This window comes from Bubalus kerabau, chromosome 11 (genome assembly GCF_029407905.1).
Source record: "Bubalus kerabau isolate K-KA32 ecotype Philippines breed swamp buffalo chromosome 11, PCC_UOA_SB_1v2, whole genome shotgun sequence".
NCBI lineage: Eukaryota > Metazoa > Chordata > Mammalia > Artiodactyla > Bovidae > Bubalus > Bubalus kerabau.
Window position 1 is genome coordinate 98299765 of NC_073634.1, and position 27670 is coordinate 98327434.

General features: G+C 54.6%; 2 protein-coding genes across 2 annotated transcripts in view; one reads left to right on the plus strand and one right to left on the minus strand.

Annotated features, from left to right (window-relative positions):
* PSMB7 (proteasome 20S subunit beta 7) overlaps positions 1 to 27670 on the minus strand; it is a 116695-nt gene that overhangs the window by 80425 nt on the left and 8600 nt on the right. The window lies entirely within an intron of this gene.
* On the plus strand, positions 48 to 27305 carry ADGRD2 (adhesion G protein-coupled receptor D2). The gene is made up of 28 exons (XM_055541774.1): positions 48 to 508; positions 1354 to 1496; positions 1644 to 1741; positions 2292 to 2355; positions 2711 to 2923; positions 3247 to 3888; positions 4282 to 4380; positions 4735 to 4820; positions 5090 to 5371; positions 6571 to 6682; positions 7395 to 7529; positions 7987 to 8110; positions 8723 to 8828; positions 14556 to 14562; positions 17148 to 17171; positions 17221 to 17342; positions 18745 to 18848; positions 19109 to 19211; positions 19511 to 19664; positions 20209 to 20342; positions 20430 to 20545; positions 21381 to 21501; positions 25579 to 25620; positions 25756 to 25809; positions 25888 to 26002; positions 26568 to 26626; positions 26920 to 26950; positions 27208 to 27305. The coding sequence occupies exons 1-28, from the start codon at positions 492 to 494 to the stop codon at positions 27303 to 27305; spliced, it is 3405 nt and encodes a 1134-aa protein (XP_055397749.1). The 5' UTR covers positions 48 to 491.

Below are 27670 nucleotides of genomic sequence, written 5' to 3' on the forward strand. Positions count from 1 at the left end.
CGAGATTCACCAGATGCCCTTTCTAATAAGAGTGACTTTACCTGTGTGTTGTGGGGAGTTGTGACACGGGTCCCATCCAGAGACTGATCCCCTCCTCCTCCATGACTCAAACATCTCCTGCCGGCCCGCGCCTGCCCAGTCCGGAGCGCACAGGCAGGGGAATCGCCGCAATGGAGGGCTAGGGCCAAGGGGCGGGGTCTCCTAGCACCGCCCCGCACCCGTTGGTCCTGCGAGAGCTCCAGGCGGTGAGATCGCCGACGCCAAACTCTGGTCCCTGAGACCTCGCAGAGGTTGAGCAGATCCCAGGCACCAGGCGAAGCCGGTGAAGACCCGGGCTGTGAACAGGGGCGGGATCAGCACAGGTGAAGGGGAGCCCTTTGCGCCCTCGCCCCGCCCCCCGCCGGGGCCCATCAGCCTACGAGGGACTCCCCACTGGCCTCTTGTGAAGAAGGGACGTGCAGTGGGGCGACCAAACTTCGCCTCTCTTTTGAATGCCAACGAGTGTTCGGTGAGCAAGGAAGGGGGAGGGTGCCAGGGAGTTTGTGGGGACAAACACGGACAAATGTGAACAGAGGGGCGGGCAGTCAGCAGTTATTGAGTCACACTGTGTGCCCCGACCAGACTCTTAAAATTCCCCAGCGACTTGGGGTTGGGAATGGGACCCTGGGGGACACAAGTGCTGTTTAAAAGAGGGGAGGAAAGTGACAATAAGTTTGGTGCTTTTCAGAGTCCCAAAAGTGTGACTCTCCGTGTCCTCCCGGGCTGGGGTTTGATTTTCATGCTTACAGAGTTTATCTGGGAAAGGAGAAAGGGAACGAATTATCATTGGTGATGGCTCTAGACTTCCAGGTGACCTGAGGCCAAATGGTGGGACCCAGTGGGGCATGACTTCACTTCCAGTGTTTTCTGAGACCATTTGTGCCTGGCCAGGGCTCTTTCAGACCTGAACCCCGCCCCCAACCCTAATAGGCTGCCAAAAGCAACCCCAAATCACCTGTGATTAGGGTCTCCTCAGCTAACTACAGCACCTGGCGGTGGCAGGTCTGCCGCAGGTGCTGGGTGGATGGAGTGACAGTGAGCTGATTTGTAGATGGTGTCTCCGAGGGAGTGGGAGGCCAGTCTGGGAAGGAGGGACAGCGTGGCCAAAGGTCTGGAGAAGGGATGTGACTTGGGGAAATGGAAGCAGTGTGGGGAGCAAGGGAAAGGTGGCAGTGTGGGGAAATGATGAGAGCCAGAGAGCTCAGCAGAAGCCTGATTGCACAGAGCCTTGAATGCCAGGCTGAGAAGCGCAAAGAACACAAGGAAAGCTACAGGGTCGGGAGCTCACTCTCCCTCCCTCCCCTCCCACCTCAGGAGACCCTGCACTTGGTTTCCATCCCTCTCCAGCCAGGGGGCTGTTGCTGTCTCCACCCTCCTCCCCACCAGCTCACCAGGGATACAGTGTTTCCCAGCTGCAGTCCTGGAAGAGGCTCCTGGAGACCATCCCTTTTGTGCAAGTAAATGTCACCCCTCCTGGGGGCCATCCCATCCTGGGCTTCCAGCCCAGTGGGGTCTGGGAGCCAAACAAGGGCCAAGATGACAGAGTGGGTAGCACAGCAAGGCGGGACACTGAGCTGCCTTCCTGTGCTTTTTTCTTTCCTCAGTCTACACCAGCCACGCCCGTGATCTCTGCTGTTCCTCACCTGCTCCTCCTGCTGGATCCAGAATGGCCCCCTGGTGCTACTGCCTCCTAGCCTTCCTGGTACCTGAACTTCCAGGAGGCAGGGGGTGGAGGGGAGGAGGCCAAGGGGATTCAAAGCTGCTAGGGTTCCAAGTGGCCACCTCACATCATGAGGTAACTGCAAAGGTTACACAAGCTAAGCCCCTGGCACAGAACTAGAATAAAGCATCCAATAGATGCTAGGGCTTCCCTGATGATTCAGAATCCACATGCAATGCAGGAGGTTCGATCCCTGGGTTAGAAAGATCCCCCAGAGAAGGGAATGGCAACCCACTCCAGTATTCTTGCCTGGAGAATTCCATGGACAGAGGAGCCTGGCAGGCTACGGTCCATAGCATTACAGAGAGCTGGACACAACTAAGCGACTAACACTTTCACTTTCACTTCAGATGCTAGGAACAGGCTCAGGGCAATGAAGTGACCTGCCTAAGATCACACTCTGGATGAATCCAGGTCTGACTGCAGGGCCTGCGACCTCCACTGTACCCCGCTGGAGCACACAGTAGGCATTCAGTAACAGCACATATGGGTGTGGGGATCTAACTCAGACCCCACCTGTCTTCTCTCTCAGATAAGGAGTCTCTCTGGGACCCCTTCCAACTCGCCAGGTGAATTAAGGAACCCTTGGGTCACAGGTTGGTATGAAGGGTGCCCCAGAGAGGCTCTCCCCTCCCCCAGCTCAGCCAGCCCCTGATCCATGTGCCACACTGGCCTGGAATGCAAAGGAAGGAGGATGCGCAGTTCAGTTCAGCCCCACTATACCAAGCCCTAGGCTGAAAGCATCACTCATGTCCGTCTCATTCCTACCACTACACAGATGACACAACAGACCCAGCAAGGGGACAAAACTTGCTAGCATAGCCAGGGTTCAGCCCCATCCAGCCCCAAATGTCTCCAAGCCCAATGTCCTTGGCCCTGTCACCCCACTCACCCGGCAAGGGTCAGATGCCCACACACTTCTCCCCCATAGACCCTTCTCCCACCCTGCAGGTCCAGTGGCCCCTGGAGAGGTAGTGGAGACTGCAGATGAGGTGTGCAAGTTCCCAGGGCAGCGGCTGAGTTGGTGGCAGGCCCAAGAGTCCTGTGAGCAGCAGTTGGGCCACCTGGTACTGCCACCCCCAGATGAGCTCCTTGCTGCGCAGCTGCCTGGCCCCATCTGGGTGGGCCAAAGAGAAGCCCCTCTGCAAAGACCCCCGCAGAGGCGTGAGTTTGGGCCGGGGCCTGGAAAGTAGGGGCTGGGGGGGAGAGAGCTTTGGTGACCTCGAGATAGCAGCCCACTGTGACAGGTTTGTGGTTTAAGCCCAGAGGAAGTCGAGTCACAATCTCAGATTCCCTTGTCCTGGACTGAGAGTAGAGGGTTTAGCCGTGGGTTAGGGGCACTAGAGCCCCCATTTCTTCCTTCCCGAGGGGGGGGAGGCACCCGAAGCGTAAGGGGGCGGGCTTTGCAGATGTGACAATGGGCTGTCAGAGGCAGGACGGTGTGTGCAGGTGGGAAACCTGAGGAGGACGCCTGTGCATCCCCGCAGGCGCGCGCGCCACGGCCGCACTGATGTTCAGCGAGAGATCCGCGGACCGGGTGGCTCGACTTCGGATGCCACTGCCAGCGCTGGGGGCGCTGACAGCGTGCGCGCACGTGCAGTGGGACGCCACCTCGTCCGACCCGGCAGCACTCTTCTCTCTGGCTGTGCCCACGCTGGCCAACGCGCTGCAGCTGCGAGCCTTGGCCGAGCCGGGCGGAGCCGTGCACGCGGCGCTCGTGGTGCGCGGGCATCACGCGCCCTTTCGCGCTGCCTTCCGAGCGGATGGCCGCTGGCATCACGTGTGCGTCACGTGGGAGCAGCTAGGCGGGCGCTGGTCGCTGTTCGCCGACGGGCGGCGACGCTCTGGGGCGCGGGGCCTGGGCGCCGGCCACCCGCTGCCACCTGGCGGCATCCTCGTGCTGGGCCAGGACCAGGACTCTCTGGGCGGTGGCTTCTCAGCGCGTGACGCCTTCAGCGGCAACCTCACCGACTTCCACCTGTGGGCCCGCGCGCTGAGCCCCGCGCAAATGCACCGGGCACGGGCCTGTGCGCCGCCCCCCGGTGGCCTGCTTTTCCGCTGGGATCTGGGCGCCCTGGACGTCGCACCCTCGCTGCTGCCGCCGGTGTGGGTGCGGCTTCTCTGTCCCGGTACGGCCTGCCCCGCCTCCTGCTGCCAGGCCCCGCCCACCTTTGGCTCCACCCACCACCTCCTGGCTTCCCTACCCACCTCTGCCAACCGGGCCACACCCAAGTCTGGCCACGCCTTCTCCACGCTCCCAGTACCTACCTGGTACCTAGTCATAGCAGCCTGGAGGGACTCGCCTCGCCCCCCCCTCCCCGCCCCCAACCCCGTGGCTGCCTTGCTCCGCCCAGTGCTGGTTGCCGCACTCCTCCGGTTCCCATGTCGCCTCCTAACTCCAGGATCGCGCGTCCTGGTGGCCCCTCAGGCGTGCAGGTGCCTTCAAGGCCCAAATGGGCTGTGGGTCATGGAGTCGGTGGGGAGCCAGGAGGCGGCTCTGACACCTCTCCCACCCTGGCCAGTGCCCTCAGAGGAGTGCCCTACGTGGGACCCAGCACCCCACACTGAGGGCTCTTTGCTCTGCCTGCAGCCGCTGCCCTTCCTCTGCTGCTACCGGACAGGTGCGCTGTCCGCCTCTGTTGAAGGGGACGCTGGGTATGGACCAGTGTAGGCTGAGAGGGGAGCAGTTGGCACAGCCTGGGAATTGGGAATCTTCTCAGCATCCTGGGGCCTCGGTGGAGTCTAGACCACAGATAAATGGGGCCATTCTGACCTGGGGGTGAATCCCAGATTGTGGGATTCACCTCAAGCAGGTGGTTTTGCCATTCTGTGCCTCAGTTTCCCCATCCAGGACACTTAAGTCTCCAGACACACCGCCATCAGTGTCCCCATCCTCTGCAGGTGGCACAGGGTGGATGGGGCACCTCTGGGGAGGAGGTCGCCCAGGGCTTAGCCTGGCATCCACTGCTTTGCAGAGAAGTACCGGCTGCTGCAGGACGCCCAGTCGTGGCCTGGCCAGGATGTTATCAGCCGAGTCAATGCCTTGGCCAACGCCATTGTGGTGAGCCCCCTCCCAGGGGCACTTTGGGTGGCCTCCGTGAACCTCAGTGTCCTCATCTAGAAAGGGGACACCCTCCTAACGTGTGTGCAGGAATTAAGGTTGTTCATGTACCCATGCACTCTGAGAGCTGGGGGCTCATGAGTAGTTAGATCTGTACTCACCAAGAAGACAGGCAGAGGCCAAGCATAGGCCCTGGTGCTGGGGTGGGGGGCTGGAGGCATCCCCTTATGACAGCCAGACCCACCATCAGTGGCTCCTCTGCCCCACAGCTCCTTCCTGACCCTCTCTCTGAAGCCCACGGAGACCTGTCCCTGACGGAGGCGGCCAGCTTCCTGAGAATCCTGGAGGGAGTCCTGGCAAAGGAGGCAGCTCCACTGGGGCCCGCAGCACTGCTGGCTGTCCTGTGCTTTCTGAAAAGAGTGGCCGCCCTTGGGGCGTGGGAGCCAGAGCCCACGACAGGGCCCTGGGAGCAGCTGGGCCAGGCCGTCATGTCTGTGGCCAGCCTGGTCCTGGAGGAGCCACTGGCTGGTGTGTGGCTGTCAGTCAGTGAGGTGAGGCTGGCAGGGCTGGGTGCCACAGGGCCCTGGGCTCTAGTTCCTACCTTGTCACCCATTTGTGTAGCCGTGGGCAAGTCAGCACCCATCTCCGAGCTCCATTTTGCCATCCATCTGGAGAAGCTCCTCGTTTTCCTGTTTTATAAGTTGAACTTCCACAAACAACTGCTCTTGAACAACAGCTTCTCAAATTAAAAATTAAGAGCCACTACTCAACAAGGGCCTCCCATATCCAACAATCACTGACCACCTTAAGTGGGAGGTCCTCTATACTAAGTGTTCAGCCATGGAGAATAGACGAGACAGATAATGAGGGTGTTGGAAATCTCGTCATGGCAGAAATGGCTGTAGACCTGGGAATCATCAGCTCAGAGAAGGGAGAAAACACGGGGTCGTGAACATCGCCTTGAGAGTTCTGGGGCTTCAGAGGCAGGCATGGTCCCTGTGACCTCAGAACAGAACCGAAACCTGGGTTTGAGGGTGGGGTGGGGATGGCACAACCCAGGAGGCTGATTCTGTGGGATGTTCACCTCTCCAGTTGGTGCTCTCCATCCTGGGGAGGGTGTAACCCCACATTTTTCTGGGGATCTGAGACACTGTGGCAGACTGGGGCAAACTAGACTCTGAACCTCAGGTTTCTTCCCTGGAAAATGGGGATGATCATACCTGTCTTGCTTAGGCAATGGAGAGGAGTAGGTGTAAATCAGGTGACCTGGCCAGCACAGAGGAGGGGTCCCAGCCATGCATGATCCCCATACCCACTCTGTCCTCACCAGCACCATCCGCCAACACCCCGCCCCATGGCTTTCTTTTGGAAGCTAAAACTTGAGCACCTGTTATAGGTCTAACACCAAGTCAGACCAAAGAAGCGAAGGCATGGCTCTGCCTTCTGAGTATGCCCCATTGGCAAGCAACCTACCAGCAGGCAGAGAGCACTGTGGGGCCTTCAGTTTGAGTCAAGGACAGCGTGGCTTAGGACCAGGTTGGAGAAGCCGGAGAAGGTTCATCAGGAAGGGCCTCAAATGTCAGGCTGAGGATCCAGGACTTGATCCTGGATGCCCTCAGGCGGAGCCTCTGAGGGTCTGGAGCAGGCGGACCACCTCCCAGATCTGTGAGAACGTGTTAACCCCAGTGGTCAGGGCAGGTGGCAGTGGAGTGGGGAGTGTGAGAGGGGCTGAGCTGCGGCCTCCTCCCAGGTGGCTGGCGGACCCATGGCCTTGGTGGCGAGTGTGCAGCGCCTGGCACCCCTGCTGAACTCCGTGCTGACCTCCGAGCGGCCTCGAATGCACCTCCAGCACCGCCATGCTGGTGAGCCTGCCCCAATCTGTCCCACACAGCTGGGCTGCGGGTGGGACCTAGGTTCAGACATCCTCCTCAGCCCTGATAACTGGGAGCTCTCTGACTCCCACAGATACTCCTTTCTGTTCCTGCCCTGGCCCATGCTGTGCCCTCCATCCAGAATACTCTCTCTCGATCTCCTAGCAAACTCCTATACATCCTTCAGAACCCTGCTCGAGCATCAGCTCTGCTAGGAAGCTTCCCCAGTTTTAGATCTCTCCCAACAGTCAGTTCCTCTCTCCTCTGTTACCCTGGTGTTTTGAACATATCTTTAGTTGCTTTTGTGGCAATTAATATGATTCAGCCTGAAGCTCCCTGAGTGCCAGGGCTGTTTCTGAGTCATTTCTGCATCTCAGGACCAGACTCATGAATGTTTGTATAACAGATTGAGTTGGGGAGCACTGACAGTGGAACATCAGGCAAAACTTGGGTCTCTCAGGGGCCCAGCGGTTTCTGGCAGGCTCAGGGTCTGCCCCCCAGAGACTCCCCCTTCTCAGCCACCCTGTCCCCCTGGACTTGGAAATGTCAGATTTACCTCAGGCAAGTTGCTGAGCCACCATCCAGGAATGGTGGCCTCCTGGGTGTGTGGCAGGGAGAGGGGAAGCAGACCCTGCCAGCTGGGCCAGCCCAGCATGAAGACCTGCCTCCTGAGGTGCAGCCACTCAGCCCCGTTTGACCCCAGGCCTGGAGGTGCGGCGCCTACGCCTGAGAGAGGCCAGTACAGAGGGCTATGTGTTCATGGTGCCCGGCGGGCATCCAGAGGGGCCCGGCCACATCCGCATCCCCGCTGCTGAAGTGAGGCGGCTCCTTGGGAAAGGTGGGCAGGGGGGACGGGTGGTGGGACCCTCTGGGGTCTGGGTCAAACCTCAGCCCTCTTCTGAATAAGTCACCTCAGCTTTCAGAGCTGTCTCCTCCTCTGTAAGATTAGTGCTCGCCTCACTGGGTTGTTAGGAGCTTAAACACCTACCCCATAGTAGATATTCACTTAATCTCCTCCCCTCAAACCGCAAACAGTTTCCCTGGATGCCACCTGGGGTGGAGGATTAAGACAAGGGGCAAAGGGCTGTGGAGCTGCCAGCTTAAGCACGTCAACTATAGCTGGTTGAAATTCTGGTTCTGCCCACTTCTTAACTGTGTGATCTCTGGGAGGTCATTTAACCTCTATGAGCCTCGGTTTCGCTGTTTGTAAAGTGGGCAGAGCTTTTCCCTCGGGACCAACCTGTGGTGCCTGCTCAGTCACTGGGTGGGTCTCAGGCCTCCTCCTGTTCATCCAGGCCTCTCTGGAGTCACCGTGATCCACAGCTGGTTCAGCTCAAGTGTCTTCCAGCACACCCTGGGGGCCCCTGGCCAGGAGCCTCGGGCCCCTGACAGTTCTGAAGAAACAAGCAGAATGCAGAGGTGGGTCCCACCCAGTAGGCTGCTGAGGGCCTGGATCTCCTCCCCAGGGAAGGCTAGGCCTCTGTCCCCTCCCAGAAGCCACCCCCATTCTGGTGGGCAAATCTGCCCTTGGCAGCCCAGGGCCAAACCTGCTCACCCCTGACACACACAGATTTCTGGGCCTGGCAAATATGTGCTGGTGGGAACATGGCTCGACTCCTGCCTGGGGTCCCGGCTCCAGTGTTGAGTCTCAGGGAGGAAATAGAAAATCAAAATGTTAGTCACTCAGTCTTTGCGACCCTGTGGACTGTAGCCCATCAGACTCCTCTGTCCATGGAATTTTCCAGGCAAGAATATCGGAGTGGGTTGCCATTTCCTCCTCCAGGGGATCTTCCTGACCCAGGATTTGAACCCGGGCGGGTCTCCTGCATCGCGGGCAGATTCTTTACCATCTGAGCCATCAGGGCAGCCAAATTGCCAGCAAGAAAGGAGCCCAGGTGCCCTAATTCCCCACACAGGGCTTTTGCTAATGTTTCTTTGGACTTAGGGGTATCATCTTTGATGACCTCAGCCACGTGTGACCTCTCCCCCACAGACACCTGGTGCCCTTAAAAGCTCCCTTTCTCCCCACAGATTCCTAAGCACCCAGGTGGGGTCAGCCATCATCTCCTCTGAAGTGTGGGATGAAACTGGGGAGGCCAACACAGCTGTGACCTTTCACCTGCAACACCAGGCCCAGGTACTGTGTGGTGCTTCTGGGAAACAGCCACCTGGGACAGTTATCCTGGTTTGGTTCCCCCCCGACACACACACACACACATCCCAATGTTTGTTCACTGGAGAACCAAAGTCTAAAACTGTTCAAGAAAAATACACATCCACAAGCCATGCCATTGTCTTTGAGAGGCGGGGAAGGGAAGTAATGCATTGCATGCTTACTTTATGGCAGATGCCTTAAATAAGTAGCATTCATTTAATCTTCCAACTGCGCATTCCACAAACAGGAGCTTAGGGGAGCTGTGTGCCTGGTGCCGAGCTGGGATTTTGTTATCGTGTTTGTTTAAGTGGCAGAGCTGGGATTTTGTTATAGTTCTTCATGGCTCAAAAAACTGGTGGTTCTTATCAGATCACACAAGGCGATGTGAGAGCCCCACCATGCAGTGCGCTTTGTAAGCATTAAAGTAGCCTGAATGTCCATCAGCAGGGGACTACTTTAAAAGCCTTGTAGGGACTTGCCCAGATGTCCAGCAGCTGATACTCAGAACTTCCACTTCAGAGGGCACAGGTTGCATCCCGGGTTGGGGAGCTAAGATCCTGCATGCCACACAGTGCTCCCCCTTCCCCAACAAAAGAGCCTTGTAGAGCTACAAATAGAATATCAGCTGAGGTTATGTAAGGAATGGGGTATTTTGCTATAAACTGACATGGAAATATGAGCAGGATATGTCATTTAATTCATTACATGTAAAACACAAATTCCTTCTTGCTTTTGAAACTTTAGAGCATTTCAGGGAAAGTTAGAGTCTGCTTTCCCCAAAACCACCAATCCTGGACACATGTACACACACACACACACACACACAAATACACTCATACACCACAGCTTATGTCTTTTGTATAGCATCTCAAGACTTCTTAAAAAATCAATCTGATTAAAGTACGTAAATCTACATACACTAAACCATCCATTTTAAGTGTACAATGTGATCAGTTTTGACCAGTGTATATACTCATGTACTACTGCCCCAGTCAAGATACACAACTTGTCCACCTTTCCCAAAGGCTTCTTCAAGCTCCTTGCCCGTCAGCCTTCCCCACTCTGACTTTCCTAAAGTGTCTGCTGTCTTTCCTAAAGTGTCATATAAAAGGAACCAAATAATGTGTACTGTAGTCTGGCTTCTTTTGCTCAAATGTTGGTTTTGAGTATCATCTATGTTGTTGCCCGTTGTTCATTATAATGGTTTTGTATTGACATCTCATTGTGGTTCTAAGTTGCAGTTCCTTGAAGATCAATGATTTTGAGCATCATTTTATACACTTATCAGGCATTCATATATCTTCCTCTGTTAAATATAAGTTCAAATCTTTTTCCCAGTTTTCATTCATTTTTTTAATTAAAATTTTTTTGAGATGTCATTGGGCTTTTTAAAAAATAGGAAATATTCTTTTTTTTTTTTCCAAAAATGTTTACATTAGCCTGCTATTTGCTTTTCTGATTACTGACAGTTCTCCATGCAAACCATATAGATCCTCTCTCTTTTAATTTTATTGTTGTACTCCCTTCACCCTTTTCTCCCTACCCCTGCCCCACGGGCACTGGCAACCAATCTGTTCTCTGTATTTTATGATCCTGACTATTTTTTTATAGAGTCCCATATAAGTGAGATCATAAGGTATTTGTCTTTCTCTGTCTGACTTATTTCACTTAATATAACGGCCTCAAGGTCCACCATATTGTTGCAAATGGCAAGATTTCATTCTTTTTATGGCTGAATAATACTCTGTTTTATATATGTGCGCATGCAGGTATGACCTAAATCAGATCCTTTACGATTATACAGTGGCGGTGACAAATAGATTTAAGGGATTAGATCTGATAGACAGAGTGCCTGAAGAATTATGGACGGAGGTTTGTGACATTGTACAGGAGGCAGTGATCAAGACCATTCCCAAGAAAAAGAAATGCAAAAAAGGCAAAGAAGAAGCAAGAGAGTTCCAGAAAAACATCTACTTCTGCTTAATTGACTACACCAAAACCTTTGACTGTGTGGATCACAACAAACTGTGGAAAATTCTGAAGGAGATGGGAATACCAGACCACCTTACCTGCCTCCTGAGAAATCTGTATGCAGGTCAAGAAGCAACAGTTAGAACTGGACATGGAACAACAGACTGGTTCCAAATCAGGAAAGGAGTACGTCAAGGCTATATATTGTCACTCAGCTTATTTAACTTATATGCAGAGTACATCATGAGAAACGCTGGGCTGGATGAAGTACAAGCTGGAATCAAGATTGCTGGGAGAAATATCAATAACCTCAGATATGCAGATAACACCACCCTTATGGCAGAAAGCAAAGAACTAAAGAGCCTCTTGATGAAAGTGAAAGAGGAGAGTGAAAAAGTTGGCTTAAAACTCAACATTCAGAAAACTAAGATCATGGCATCTGGTCCCATGACTTCATGGCAAATAGATAGGGAAACAATGGAAACAGTGAGACTATTTTTCTGGGCTCCAGAATCACTGCAGATGGTGATTGCAGCCATGAAATAAAAGACGCTCCTTGGAAGAAAAGTTATAACCAATCTAAACAGCATATTAAAAAGCAGAGACATTATTTTGCCAACAAAGGTCCGTCTAGTCAAAGCTTTGGTTTTTCCGGTAGTCATGTAAGGATGTGAGATTTGGACTATAAAGAAACCTGAGCGCTGAAGAATTGATGCTTTTGAACTGTGGTGTTGGAGAAGACTCTTGAGAGTCCCTTGGACTGCAAGGAGATCAACCCAGTCCATCCTAAAGGAAATCAGTCCTGAATATTCATTGGAAGGACCGATGCTGAAGCTGAAACTCCAATACTTTGGCCACCTGATGCGAAGACCTGACTCATATGAAAAGACCCTGATGCTGGGAAAGATTGAAGGCAGGAGAAGAAAGGGATGACAGAGGATGAGATGGTTGAATGGCATCACCGACTTGGTGGACATGAGTTTGAGTCAGCTCCGGGAGTTGGTGATGGACAGGGAAGCCTGGCGTAATGCACTCCATGGGGTCGCAAAGAGTTAGACACAACTAAGTGACTGAACTGAACTGAATATTCTGTTTTATATATATGCCTGCGTGCATGCTAAGTCGCTTTAGCCGTTTCCAACTCTGTGTGACCCTGTAGAATGTAGCAGGCCAGGCTCTTCTCTCTTCGGCAAGAATACTGGAGTGGGTTGCTATGCCCTCCTCTAGGGGATCATCCCAATCCAGGGATCAAACCCAGACCTCCTGCATTACAGGCAAATTCTTTATCAGCTGCTTTCAGGGAAGCCTATATCTATCTCTCTCTCTATATATATATATATACACACACGCCACAGTTTCTTTATTCGTTCATTCATCAATGGACACAGGTTGTTTCCATATCTTTGCTCTAGAAAATAATGCTGCAGTGAATATGGAGATACATATGTTAATATATTTTCTTTTGAAAAAACTTTTTATTTTGTGTTGAGCTGTAGTTGATTAACAATGTTGTGATAGTTTCAGGAGAACAGTGAAGGGGCTCAGCCATACATATACATGTATCCATTCTCCCCCAAGGCCCCCTCCCATCCAGGCTGCCACATGACATTGAGCAGAGTTTCATGTGCTATTCAGCAGGTCCCTGTTGCTTACCCATCCTAAATATAGCAGAGTCATATATCATTTCTGAGTTAATATTTTCACTTTCTTTGGATATATACAGGAGTGGAATTGCTGGGTCATAATGCCAAAGAATGCTCAAACTACCGCACAATTGCACTCATCTCACACGCTAGTAAAGTAACGCTCAAAATTCTCCAAGCCAGGCTTCAGCAATATGTGAACCGTGAACTTCCAGATGTTCAAGCTGGTTTTAGAAAAGGCAGAGGAACCAGAGATCAAATTGCCAACATCCGCTGGATCATGGAAAAAGCAAGAGAGTTCCAGAAAAACATCTATTTCTGCTTTATTGACTATGCCAAAGCCTTTGACTGTGTGGATCACAATAAACTGTGGAAAATTCTGAAAGAGATGGGAATACGAGACCACCTAACCTGCCTGTTAAGAAACCTGTATGCAGATCAGGAAGCAACAGTTAGAACAGTTAGAACAGACTGGTTCCAAATAGGAAAAGGAGTACGTCAAGGCTGTATATTGTCACCCTGTTTATTTAACTTCTATGCAGAGTACATCATGAGAAACGCTGGGCTGGAGGAAGCACAAGCTGGAATCAAGATTGCCGGGAGAAATATCAATCACCTCAGATATGCAGATGACACCACCCTTATGGCAGAAAGTGAAGAGGAACTAAAAAGCCTCTTGATGAAAGTGAAAGTGGAGAGTGAAAAAGTGGGCTTAAAGCTCAACATTCAGAAAATGAAGATCATGGCATCTGGTCCCATCACTGCATGGGAAATAGATAGAGAAACAGTGGAAACAGTGTCAGACTTTATTTTTTTGGGCACCAAAATCACTGTAGATAGTGACTGCAGCCATGAAATTAAAAGACGCTTACTCCTTGGAAGGAAAGTTATGACCAACCTAGATAGCCTATTCAAAAGCAGAGACATTACTTTGCCAACAAAGGTTCGTCTAGTCAAGGCTATGGTTTTTCCTGTGGTCATGCGTGGATGTGAGAGTTGGACTGTGAAGAAGGCTGAGCGCCGAAGAATTGATTCTTTTGAACTGTGGTGTTGGAGAAGACTCTTGAGAGTCCCTTGGACTGCAAGGAGATCCAACCAGTCCATTCTGAAGGAGATGAGCCCTGGGATTTCTTTGGAAGGAATGATGCTAAAGCTGAAACTCCAGTCCTTTGGCCACCTCATGCGAAGAGTTGACTCATTGGAAAAGACTCTGATGCTGGGAGGGCTTGGGGGCAGGAGGTGAAGGGGACGACAGAAGATGAGATGGCTGGATGGCATCACTGACTCTATGGACGTGAGTCTGGGTGAACTCCAGGAGTTAGTGATGGACAGGGGGGCCTGGCGTGCTGTGATTCATGGGATCACAAAGAGTCGGACATGACTGAGTGACTGAACTGAACTGAAGGCAGTTTTATTTTTAATTTTTAGAGGAACCACTATATTGTTTCCATAGTGGCTGCACCAACTCACATTCTCACCAACAGTGTACGAGGGTTCCCTTTTCTCCATTTCCTCGCCAACACATGTTCTTTCTTGCGTTTTTGGTAACAGCCATCTTAACAGGTGTGAGGAAATATCTCATTGTGGTTTTGCATTTTCCTTATGATTGATGATGTTGAGCGTCTTCATGTACTCATTGTCAGTCTGTATATCTTCTGCCTGTGTTTAACTGGATATTTCAGGCTTTTAAATATTTTTGCTATGACAAGGAACTTACCACCTATGTTTTTTTCCTAGCAGTTTTACAGTTTCATGTCTTAAATTCAAGTCTAGTTCAGTGTTGAGTTAATTTTTGTGTATGGTATACGACAGTGAAGTGAAGTGAAGTCGCTCAGTCGTGTCCGACTCTTTGTGACCCCATGGACTGTAGCCTACTAGGCTCCTCCATCCATGGGATGTTCTAGGCAAGAGTACTGGAGTGGGTTGCCATTTCCTTCTCCAGGGGATCTTCCCAACTCAGGAATCGAACCCTGGTCTCCCGCATTGCAGGCAGACGCTTTAACCTCTGAGCTACCAGGGAAGCCTCAAGTAGCCTTATACTACTGGTATAAGACAGTAGTCAAGTTTTATTCTGTTGCCTGGAGTGAAGTGAAAGTCGCCCAGTCATGTCCGACTCTGCAACCCCGTGGACTATACAGCCCATGGAATTCTCCAGGGCAGAATACTGGAGTGGGTAGCCTTTCCCTTCTCCAGGGTATCTTCCCAACCCAGGGATGGAACCCAGGTCTCCCACATTGCAGGCAGATTCTTTACCAACTGAGCCACAAGGGAAGCCCCAAAATACTGAAATGCATAGTATTCTTTTGCCTATGGCTGTCCAATTTTCCCAACATCATTTATTGAAGAGACTGTTGTTTCCCCATTATATATCCATGCCTCTTTTGTCATAAACTAATTGACACAGAGGTTTAGTTCTGAGCTCTCTCTTCTGTTCCATTGATCTACGTGTCTGTTTTTATGCCAATCTCATAATTTCTATATCTTTGTAATATTGTTTGAAATCAGTGAGCGTGATGCCTCAAGCTTTGTTCTTCCTCAATTTTAAAATTATTTGTATTACTATTGAATTGTAAGAATTCGTTATGTATTTTGGATATAAGCATTTTTTGAGCTATATGTTTTGTACATAATATCTCCTAGTCTGTGGATTGCTTTTCTTAACAGTGTTTTTGAAAGATAAGTTTTAAATATGATGAAGTCCAGTTTATCAGTTTTTCTCTTGCATGGCTTATGCTTTTTGCATCACGTCTAGGAAAACTTGCCTATCCCAAGGTCACAAAGATATTCTCAAAGGAGTTTACACTTTAGCCTTTACATTTATAGCTTCATTTCAACTCATTTATGGATATTGTGTTGGGTAGGGGTTGAACTTCATATTTTGCTATATCCCATTCCAACACCATTTGTTGAAAAGATTATTCTTTCTCCCTTGAATTATCCTGTCACCTTTTGGAAAATCAATTGTTCATATATGTGTAAGCCTATTTCTGGGCTCTCTATTCTATTCCCTAGATCTATACACTAATCCTATATGTCCTGATTAATGTATCTGTATGGTAAGCCTTGAAATCAGTTCATGTAAGTCCTCCAACTTTGTACTTCCTTTTCAAAACTGCTTTGGCTGGCCTAGGGTCTTCACATTGCTGTATACCTTTGAGACTCAGGGGACTTCCCTGGCAATGATTAAGAATCCGCACTTCCACTGCAGAGGGCAGAGGTGATCTCTGGTCAGGGAAGTAAGGTCCTGCATGCCATGTGGCACAGCCAAAAAAACCTTTTTTAGAATTAGCTTGTCAATGTCTGTGGAAAAACCTGCTGGGATTTTGATTGGAATTGCACTGTATCTCCCAAATTGAAATAAGATGATGAAAGAGCATCTTAACAATGAGTCTTCCAGTCCTTGATCAAGGTATGTCACTGAGCTTATTTAGATTTTCTCGCATTTTTCTCAGCAGTGATATCTAGTTGTCAGTGTACAGATCTTGAAGGTTTTTTGTTAGATATACTTAGACGTACTTCTAGTTTGTACGGGCTTCCCAGGTGACTCAGCAGTAAAGTATCCGCATGCAAATGCAGGCGATGTAGGTTCCATGCCTGGGTCAGGAATATCCCCTGGAGGAGGAAATGGCAACCCACTCTAGTATTCTTACCTGGAGAATCCCATGGACAGAGAAGCCTGGCAGCCTACAATCCATGGGGTCACAAAGAGCAGGACATGACTTAAAGACTGAGCATGCATGCGCCGCTAAGTAGTAGAGAGTTTCTGATGTTTTTGTAAATGGTATTGTTTTCTTAATTCTACTTTAAATTGTTCATTTTAAGTTTATAGTAATGCAATTGACTCCTATATAATGATACTGTATCCTGCAGCTTTGCTAAATTCACAATACTTCCGGAGGCTCTCTTACAGAATCCCCAAAGGATGGACATTTAGTTCATGCCTAGGATTTTGATATTAACCATAATGCCAGCCTGCAACTCTCCTCATTTCACCTTCTTTGTGCCTTCCCACTGGCATTTTTCTCCAACCCCTGCACCCGTGATTTATGCTGGGCAACCCCCAGCCCCTCAAACACAGGAGGTCATGTCTCCCTGCATCCACTGATCTCTCTCCTTGCCCATGTGCGCTCACATACCTGCCCTGTCCTTGTTGGCTGCCCTTAGGCCTTCCCTCTGAAGTTGGTGGAGCCTGTCTGTGCTTTCTGGAACTTCAGTATCAGGTGAGTTTCCAAGTTCTTTAAATAAGGCATTAAAAAATAAAAAAGACATCCCTCCCACTTGAGGATGAGGCAGGACTCAAGTGGGTTTTTAGCCTCCATTCATCAACTTCCTTGTCGGGGTGGTTCCAGGCCCCACTCAGCTGGGAATAAACTGGAACAGGAGAACCTGTTACTCAGGAGGTAGTGAGCTCCCTGTCATAGGAGCTATGTAAGCCTACTCTATGGGCTTAGAGTAGGGAGAGACTCATCTGTGGAATGGGTGTTAGAGTTGATATATCCAAAACCAGGGAATGAAGATCAGTCACTGTTGCTTAGTAATTAATGCAGTTAATACCGATCACTGGTTTCAGCCCCATCCTCCCATTTCACAGATGGGAAACAGAGACCCAGGGAGGAGCAGTGACTTGCCCAGGGTCATATAACTGGATAGAGGCAGGGCACTGAGAGAGCCCAGGGTTTCTGGAAAGGCTTCCCCCTGCCCCCACCCCCATGTGCAGCCCATCTCAAGAGCCCTCTGTCCCCTACTCACCCCAAGCTCAGACTCAGGGGGCTCCTGGGCCACCACTGGCTGCTCCGTGACTGCCATGTACCAGGGCTCGACCGCCTGCTTCTGCAACCACAGCACCAACTTTGCCGTCCTGTTGCAGGTGTATGACGTCCAGGTGAGTGCTGGGGAGGGGGGCAGGGGAAGGTGATGTCAGGACCGAGTTTTAAAGGATGAACAATAGTTGAATAGAAAGGCATGCCAAACAGAGGGCCACCTGAGCAAAGGCAGAGTCAAAGTCATTCAGTCGTGTCCAACTCTTTGTGACCCCTGGATTTATGCAGTCCATGGAATTCTCTAGGCCAGAATACTGGAGTGGGTAGCCTTTCCCTTCTCCAGGGGATCTTCTCAACCCAGGGATTGAACCCAGGTTTCCTGCATTGCAGGTGGATTCTTTACTAACTGAGCCACCAGGGAAGCGCACGGAGGCTAGAAATGGCAGACCAGTTATGTTCTAGAACTTCGATGAGTCTGGGGCTTTCAGTGCAATGTCTGTGGTGGGGGGTGGTGGTAGGCAAGGTGGGCCTGGGTCAGATCACCCAGACCTGGAATGCCAGGCTCACATGCTTGGATGGTGGTCCTGTTGGAGAGGATGTGTGGAAGCGGGTGAAGCGTTTGCACGAGGGAGCCTGCAGTGCCAGGAGTGAGGCTGGGGTGGTGACAGAGGGGAAAGCAGCGAGGGGCCTAGGAGAAGGGAGGGACCCTGGACCAGGGAGCAGTGGGGAGACTGGGAGACTGGGCTGAGGGAGAGGGGGTCCAGGGCCACTAGAAGATGAGAGACTCATTTCTGAGGAGGCTCAGGTGGGCAATAGATTTGGGGGACCACAGGTCTGGGGTCCGTGGGGCCTGTTGCCTCGTGCTCAGGGCAGGAGGGTCTCAACTGGAAACAAGAGCTGGTAGATAAAGCCGTGGCTGAGATGCAGTTGGAAGTTGAAGGAGTTTCGACCACAGCAGCCCTCTGATAGGTACCGGCATTTACAGATTGGGGGTGGGGGAAGCCAAATTCCAGGAGGCCAAGCGAGGTGGGCTGGCTGGAGCCAGAAAGGGACTCGGTGGTCGCTCACCAAGAGGTTGAGTGAGGTGGGCCTGAGCCCAGGAATGCTGGGGTCACTAGGTGTGTTGGGGAGCATACTAGGAAAACATGCCATCTGATGCAGTTTTCCTGTGAAAACAGAGCGTGGACCTTTGACACATCTTAAGTAATTTGTGCCAGCTCCGTACTCCCCTTAGCAGGTGGTCGTCACATGCTGTCTCCTCCCCACGGGTGTGTCAGCCACTTCCTGTCCAGTGCTGAGAAATCGGTGCAAGCCAGCCCCCCGCCCCATTTAGGGAGAGCCAGCAGAGGAGGACAGGCAAACGCTCATTATTAAGTGCCTGCTGTGTGCAGGCCTGTGCGTTGGGGGTGGGTATGGGGCAGTGGGTGTTGTTCTGGAAGTGGCCGGCGGGACGGGTGAGGCCTGGTCCCGTCAGCACAGGGTGGTGGCAGGCTCCTGCCCTCTGAGGTCTCTGTCCCTCCCCAGAGAGGCCCTGAGGAGGAGTCGCTGCTGAGGACGCTCTCGTTTGTGGGCTGTGGCGTGTCCTTCTGCGCCCTCTCCACCACCTTCCTGCTCTTCCTGGTGGCTGGGTAAGGCGAGCTCACCACCTGCTGTGGCACCCTGGGCCCACCCCGCCCCTTGCCAGCCAACCTCCACATCCCTCCTTGGAAGGGCATCCACCCTTGGTCCAGGTAGACCCCGCTCCAGGGCCCCCCCTGGGACTTGGGCCCCTGTGGAGCAGCCCTCTCTGCTTTTATCAGCCAGCTCACCTGGACGTGGGTGGGGCTGGGGCTGAGGGTGGTGGGGGTTGGTGGTGGTGTCCCCGTTACTACCTCCCCTGTCTGTCCAGGGTCCCCAGGTCAGAGCGGGCCACAGTCCACAAGAACCTCACCTTCTCCCTGGCCTCCGCCGAGGGCTTCCTCATGGCCAGCGAGTGGGCAAAGGTCAACAAGGTGGGCAATCAGCAAGGGGGGTCTTGGGAGCTCAGGGATGGCTGGGAAAACACCTTCAGCCTTTTCTGGGTTGCCCACCCCCGCCCCCCGCCCCCCCATGTCTGCACCCGGCTCCCTTTCTAGGGAGGAGTAAGGCCTAGAGAGGAAAAACTGAATGTTGGAACTGGGCCCGGGGCACTACCCGGGGACCTCACCCATGCAAACTGCTTTGGGCTGGCAATGCCCAGCATGGACAGGGGACCCAGGGCGGGCCGCACCCATAACTGGCCTCAGTGGGGATCGCCCGCCCTCCCGTCCAGGTGGCCTGCGTAGCCATCACAGCTGTGATGCACCTTCTCTTTCTGGTCGCCTTCTTCTGGATGTTGGTGGAGGGGCTGCTGCTGTGGAGCAAGGTGGTGGCCGTCAGCATGCGCCCCGGCCCTCGGATGTCTCTCTACTATGCCATGGGCTGGGGTGAGGCCCTTCTGCCCCTCACTCTTGTTCTGTTCCCCTCGACCCTGCCTTGCATGGCCTCCATTATGTCCAACACCCACCGCCCCATGCCCACCACCATCCCACACCCACCCTCTTCACCATCACCCAGCACTACCCGGCGCCCAGCACCCGTGTCTTGACATAAACTCAGCTCCATCAACCTCCAGCTCTACCTAACTCCAGTTCTTAATCCTCCTCCACTTCGACCACCTCCGCTCCTGGCCTCCAGCACTGCCTCCCTAATCTGAGACCAGCTAAGCCCATGCCAGTCACCAGCCTCCAACTCTGCTGATTCTCAGCCCTAAGGCCTCGACTCTGTCTCAGCTCTTCCACTTCCCAACCGCTCAGGGCTCCGGTGCCACCCACAATATCAAGCCCACCCAACCCCACTCCTGGATCGCCCAGTGCGGCCAGTGCACCCGCTACTGTGGGATGGCTGGGGGCTGCAGCTCGGGCTGGGGGCTGGCTCCCAGGGAGGACCAAGTGGGTGGTGTGGTCCTGAGGTCACTTCTTATTGCCCTAGGTGTGCCTGTGGCCATCGTGGCCATCACCCTGGCCATGTCCCCGCGTGACTACGTGGCCACTGAGCACTGCTGGCTCAACGTGCACACGGACGCCATCTGGGCCTTTGTGGGGCCCGTGCTCTTCGTGCTGACCGTGAGCGGAGGGGCCCGGGGGTCCTGCCAGGGCGGGACAGGTCGTGGGAGGGGGAGCCCCTTTTGCACTCTGACACCAGATCTCCAGGCCAACACCTGCATCCTGGTCCGGGTGGTGATTGTCACCGTGTCCAGTGCCCGCCGCCGCGCCCGCATGCTGAGCCCACAGCCCTGCGTGCAGCAGCAGCTCAGGATCCAGATGTGGTGAGACCCCAGCCTAGGGGAGTCAGAAAGAGGTGGGGGAGCCAGGTGTGAGCACGTGTGAGTCCAGGGTGGGTGTGTGTGTGGCCATGTGCACTCATGAGTGCAAGGCTATATATGGGGGTGGGTGTGTGCAATGTGTCCGTGCTGTGTGTGCACACGTGCTCATGCGTGTGGATGGTAATGGAGCCTGTGTGTATATGAGGGGCAGTGTAGACGCCAGCCACTGTCCTGGGGACTCACCATCCGCAGAAGGCACTGTCTCTGGTGGAGACACGTGGAGGCGACCCCTAAATGAGGCAGGCTCTAGAAGTTCAGGTTCAGAGTGAGAGTCTAGGTCTCTACCCCCACCAGAACCCCATCACTCTATGGAACATATCCTGCTGGAGGGCCCACCCCCCAACACCCCAGGCCTTCCTCTTTGCCACTCTACCCTCTGCCAAGGGAAGGGCAACCCAAGCCAGTGGGGCCTTGAGAAGCATGGTCACTCCCCGGGGGCCTTGAGGAGGGGGAAGAGGAAGCCCTTCCAGATCCATGTCCCTTGGACCCACTGTCCAGGCCTCAGCCCTCCCCCTGGACAGCTGCCACTCCCTTCCCTTGAGCCAGGCTTGGGATGAGCCAGGCTTGGAACTGGGATCCCACCTCCCTAGTTCCACCACCCCTACTCCCTACCACTCTGGGTGTCTGAGCTTTCCAGCTACACCCAAGTCCTGAGCCGTGGTCCCCGGTCTGCAGCTCCGGCCCCTCTCCAGATGCATGGCAGGGACTGCCCTCCCCAGAACCCTGTGGGGACCCCCCCAGGGCCCCTAGCCTCCCCAGCCCAGCCTCTGTCCTACAGGGCCACAGTGAAGCCGGTGTTGGTCCTGCTGCCTGTCCTGGGCCTGACCTGGCTGGTGGGCCTGCTGGTGCACCTCAGCCCGGCCTGGGCCTACGCCGCCGTGGGCCTCAATTCCCTGCAGGTACCTCCGGGCTCTGGGCCACACACGAGCTCTGCGGGCGTGGCTGGCTGGCCAGGGGGCTGGGGAGGGAGTGTCCTCTCTCTTGTGGTTGTCACCAAGGCATTGGGGACATTGCTGGGGGGAGGACGGGCAAGAGGGGACTGGGTCAAACCTCCAATCAAACAGCAGAACCTCAGGGAGGATTTTGTGGCCCGTTAGACAGCTGAGGAAGCTGAGGCCCAGGAGGGGGTGGCTAAGATGCCTGGCACCCTGACGCTCAAGGGAGCAGCAGAAGTCCCAGCCTCCAGGCTGTGCTCCAGCTACTTCAGGCCTCGGCAGGAAGCCTGAAGAGGTGGGGGGGCCTCTCCCCTTGGCATCTGCGGGTGGCCTATGTGGGGCAGCACGAGCTACTCCACCGGTGAAAACAGCAGTTTAGAAAAGGTGCTGCTTGGAAGGACATGACCCACGTAAAGGAAGCAGTGCCATGGGACTGCAGAAACCCCACTGTGCGCCTTTCCGGTCGCATGTCCTGGGGCCACAGAAGTGGGTCAGTCCAGGCACCCGTCCTCAGGAGTTTGCAGATCTATGGGGACTCGGGCATGGACACAAACAGCCACCACCCAGGGGACTGAGTAAGCACTGGGAGGGAGGTCAGTCCAAGGAGAGCCCACCCTGCCCCTCGGCCTCCCTGCTGCCTCCAGCACCTCTTCCTGTGGTCTGCGCCAAGTGCTCCAGGGTCCTGGTCCATGCTATCGTCTCCCCCTGGGCCTTGGGGACTCGCCGCCCTCTGCCAACAGGCGTGGGACTGGAGAAAGGAAAAACAGAGGTGGTGGGGGAAGCAGCAGACAGCTCGGGAAGGATGGGGGTCGCGCCCGGAGTGGGGCCGGGAGAGTGAAGAAAACCTGGGGTTCCCACGCTCTTCACAAAGAAGCACGGCTCCCGCAGACGTGGCGGAGCGGAGCAGCTGGAGACACAGACGGACACGGAGAAGCCCTTACGGTCGGCCCACTTAACAGAGAGACCCTGCCCAGGTCTCTCCACCCTGCCTCAGAGTGGGGAGGGCAGCAGCTTCCTGTTGCTATGGCAACTGCTCCAGCTCCATCCCTGCCCGTGGCCGTGCAGCCACGGGGCCAGAGCCGCCCTCACAGCCCTCGCCGCCTCCCTCTCAGGGCAGGTCCCTTCCTCTCTCGGTGTCTCGTTACTTGTCTCTGAGTTTTCCCTGAGATTCCTTCTCTGTCTCTCGGGCTCTGTCTCTGCCACAGTTTCCTCTCCCTGTCCCCTTCTCCTCTGGCGTGGGTCTTACCTGGCTCCTCTGGACCTCTCTCTACATCTCCCCTTCCGTTGGGCTCTGACCCTGTCTCTTGGTCCCTTCCCCTGCCTCTCCCTCTCTCTGAGGGTCACCCCTCTTGCCCCCCGCCCCCAGCCAGCCTCAGACCTTCAGGTCTGGTGAAAGGAGAGGAGAAAGGCTGTCTCGTGATGGGTCAGAAGGCATGAGACCTGAGCCCGCTCTGATGTTCCCGTGACTGTCTCAGGGCAGCTCCCAAGTCGGCTCAGAGCCACGTTCTCTGAGTCCTTCCTGGATGCTTCCCTCTCCAGGCCTGGCCTTTCCCTCTCCTCTCTCTTCCGTCATACCTGCTGTTTCTCCATGTCATACTCGCCCCGCTCAACCTCCAGCCTCATCGCTTTCTCACTCTGTCTTGGGGCATAAACTGGGCAGGACCTGCCCCAGGTGACCAGGGAGCAGAGATGGGGCTGGAGGGATTGAAATCTGCCCGGACTCATTTATTTGCTCTTGGGGGTGATTTGTTTCCATCTGGCCTCTCTGCCAGGTTTTGTGCTGGAAGAGCAGAGCCTCAGTCCTGTGACAGGTTGGGGCTCACACCTTCCGTGCCTGAGGGTCTTGTTGGGCGGCCTAGACAAGTGGAGACAGGCCTCAGTTTCTACATCTGTATAAAGGGAATCATAATCTCCACCTCATGAGTTCACTGTTGGGTTCCATTGAGATGATATTTGCAAAGACCAAAGCATAACCTGCTGCAAGATGGTTTCATTCATTCATTCAGTATGTTCTTCCCCAGTGCCTCCCCTGTGCCCGAGCTGGGCTGCATGCTGAGACCGTGGTGGGGCACAGGATCAAAGAAACCACCCTTGGAGGTCTCAGCCTGGGGGCGCAGACAGACACCAGAGCCACACAACTGCAGTACGGTGCAATTGAGACTGAGAGGCACAAGCGGCAGTCAGGGTCGTGTGGGGAGGCAGGGTGGGCATTCCCTGGAGGCAGTGGTGCTCAGCGAATGCCTGAATGCTGCATGGAGAGAGGGGAATAAAGTTTTAAGTTAGGGGAGCACAGTGGAATCAGATGGAGGGAGACATGGGGTCGGGGGAGCTGGTGAGAAATGGCGCAGGAGGGAACATGGGGGCCAGACCATGCAGGGTCCCCAGAGCTGGTGTGAGGAGCTCAGACTTCCACCCAGGCCTTGGAGGATGTTAGACAGGTTGCTGGTGTGGTTGGATTGGAGTGAATGTTTGGGTGTGAGGAGTGGCGCTAGTGGTAAAGAACCTGCCTACCAATGCAGGAGACATGGGGTTGACCCCTGGCTTGGGAAGATTCCCTAGAGGAGGGCATGGCAACCCACTCTAGTATTCTTGCCTGGAGAATCCCGTGGACAGAGGAGCCTGATGGGCTACAGTCCATGGGCTCACAAAGCGACTTAGCACAAGGACTGAGTCAAAGGAGATGAGATGGGGGACGCCGTGCGGAGAGCTGCAGGGAAAGTACCGGCCGGGTGTGTGGGGCTGGGAGCCCCCAGGGTCTGGCTTAGGGGCAGCGTTGGGGTTGGTAGCGACCCAGTTGGTGCCTGGGAGCCGTGGAGAGTGGTAGGGCTCTGGGGCTCCAGTTCTCAGCCCTGGGAAGATAGAGGGCCTTAAGGAACCCCACATTCCCTCACCTGTGTTCCCTTGTCTGAGCCTCAGGGGAGGAACTGTTGCCTTTTGCATCGTCCAGGTAGAGGGTGATAAGTCCTAAGCTCCACCAGCCACCTGCCAGTGGAGGCCCACACTTAGGCCTGGGACACATTGCTCTGTCCCCACCCCCGGCCCCAGGATCCTCTCCATCAAATGGGGAGAATGAACCTCCCTCCACCCCCCGCCATGGAGCTGCTGTGAGGGTCAAGCATGCTGGTGCTTGGTGAGAGGCCAGAACTTTGTAGTCCTAGAGTGTGTGGGGAGGAGCCGCTGTGACTCGGCCTTCACACACAGCAGGAGGCAAGTCCTGGCCGCATCCCGACTTCCCAGATGAAGAAACAGAGACTCAGAGAGGCATTCAGCTAGAGGAAAGCTGAGTGCCAAAGAATCGATGCTTTTGAACTGTGGTGTTGGAGAAGACTCCTGAGAGTCCCTTGGACTGCAAGGAAATCCAACCAGTTCATCCTAGAGGAGATCAGCCCTGGGTGTTCATTGGAAGGACCGATGTTGAAGCTGAAACTCCAATACTTTGGCCACCTGATGCGAAGAGCTGACTCATTGGAAAAGACCCTGATGCTGGGAAAGACTGAGGGCAGGAAGAGAAGGGGATGACAGAGGATGAGATGGTTGGATGGCATCACCAACTCGATGGACATGAGTTTGGGTAAACTCCGAGAGTTGGGACAGGGAGGCCTAGTGTGCTGCAGTCCACAGGGTCCCAAAGAGTCAGACATGACTGAACTGAACTGAACAGTCAGGATGCAGTGAGGTCCCTGTCCAGGTCTGCTGTTCCTGGACCTCATTTAGCCTTGGAGCTTCAGGAGGTGGTGAGGCCGTGAGGACAGGGCAGGTCAGGGGGTGGAGCATGGAGGGATAGAGGGCAGAGAGGCTGCCTGCTGACCTGAGACTGAAGGCACGGGATCCGGCAGGGCCAGGCCCTCCTGGTTCTTTTTACCATGGAATGCCACAACTGCCCGCTCCCCATCACGGGTTGGCGGACAGGGCAGGACTTGTGTTCACTGGCCAGTGTCTCTACATGTCTCCGGGGCTGCCTGTGCTGTGGTGCCAGGCCAGGCAGTGGGAGATGGGGGCCTCCCAGGCGGTCACCCACCCTCACCCTGGGTCTGTCCCCAGGGGCCGTACATCTTCCTGGTCTATGCCGCCTACAATGGAGAAGTGAGTCCGGGGACCCTGGCTGCTGCTGGGGTGGGATGTGGATGGGGGCGGGTAGGGCTTACTTGTCGGGGGCTCTGCACCCAGCCCATGGGGGTCGGGGAAGGGTCCCAGCCCTGCCCCTGCCCCATCCTCCAGGTCCGGAGCGCCCTGCAGAGGATGACTGAGAAGAAGGCAGCAGAGGCATTCACGGTGGGCAGGCCTGGGGGCCAAGGGGCGGGAGGTCCCACCTCTGGCAGGGATCCCAGTGGTGATGCCCCTTCCTTTCAGGCTCGCTCCAGTCCCACGGGCCCGGGGTTCCACTCTAGACCCTCATGTCCCTGGGAGGTGGCCAGGGATGACCCCAGAGTCTTGGCTCCACCCCAGAGACACCTGGCTCTTAGAGGTAAGACCACACCACCCTCCAGTCCAAGTGCTACCCGGTGCCCCAGCCTCCCCAGTGCTCAGCCCAAGCATCTGAAAGACAAGGAGACAGGCCCAGGGAGTCCTGAGGCTGCAGGGCCTGGGAGTGGCTTATAAAAGGCTCCTTACCTCCTACCACTCCACCACCAGGCAGCAGGGGTCCCTGGGGGCCCAGCCCAGAGGCAGAGCTTGCCAGAGTCGCCCTCCCTGGGTCTCCATGCAGCAGAGGTGTGGAGGGTTCCTGAAGGCAGGTAGATGGATGGGGTTCGGCGCCCTGAGACAGGGCATGGGTTGAATGACTTCAGGGTCAGGCCAGGAATTGGTGTCCCAGCTCCTACTTCCCCTGCTCTGCACCTTTGGGCGAGTTACTTTCCCTCTCTGGGTCCTGGTTTCTTCAGTGCTAATCTACAAGGTGAATTTTTGAGTGGATTCTTAAAAGAGTTTTTTTTAATAATGAGGTCCCTGTTCAGGGTAGGGGAGCAGAGAGAGACAGCCTCCTGCTTCGGTCTCCTACAGGTTCACCTGCTCAATTGTCTTCCCCCTTCTAGGAACCCATGGCCCCACGATCCCCACAACCTTCTCCTCCATTGCAGAACCCGAGAGACCGGTGAGGCTGGGTCAGGGGTGGCAGGGCTCAACCAAGGGGCTGGCAGTTGTGACCAGAAGGGTTAGGGAAACCACAGGAATCAGCATGGGGCTGGGGTGGGGGCTTCTCCTGGGGACCCAGGGGGCCTCCTCCATCAACTCCTAGACTGAAGGGTGCTGGGAGCAGCTGGCAGAACCTGAATGCCAAGGCCCCCGGGGGTGGAGCAGTCATCTCCAAGGTAGCCAAGGGCCCCCAGAGCCAGAGGAGCAGAAGGAGAGGGGGACCAGCCCCTGACGGGCCTCCTCTGTCCTCAGGCCGTGGAGCTGACAGCATTCAAGGCTTCAGGTACGGCTCCCACACCCTGGGTGGGGTGTCTCCCTTTTTCCCTTGGTGCCTGGACAGTCCCTCAGCCCCACTGTGTGGGAATGGAAGCGATTTTAGAAGCGACCCCACCCGGCCTCCCACAGTTTGAGAGGCTCTTCCTGTCTCATTCTGCTCCTTGTTGGTGCCTAAAATTCCCCCACTAGCTCCCGGTGGGCTCGGTCAGTGCTCTGAGGAGAGGCTTTCTTAGGGAGTAAGTTTGGGACCCCTTCCCTGGCCAGTGCTGCTGGGACAGGGAGCCATTGGCCTGCCTTCCTCCGTGCGCCCCACGCCCGCCGCCCCACTTCACCCACTCTTAGCGCTCTGGCCAGATGCCTGATGGTCTGAGAGTTCTTCCAAGCCCAACGAGGAGCAAGTACTTTCCCCAAGGCCTCAGTTTCCCCACTGGACAGCTGATGGGGACGTGATGGAGTGGGGGGTGGGGGCCTGTGGGTAGCAGGGCAGGGCCGGGGCCACCTGCTCAAGGAGCACTCATCCTGGCCCAAGGGAAGCCCTCGGGGACCGTGGTCCCTGGCCTCCCACAGTCTTGAACCAGAGACAAGCCTCTGAGGGGCCGACTCAGCACTGCTCAGCCTCCGAAAGCTCGGGGTTCTTTCCAGCCAGGTCCAGAGGCAGGTCTATGGAGCTCTCAGTGGGGCTGAGCTCTGTGCTAAACCTGGGCATCTGGTGGCTCCTTTCATGAGG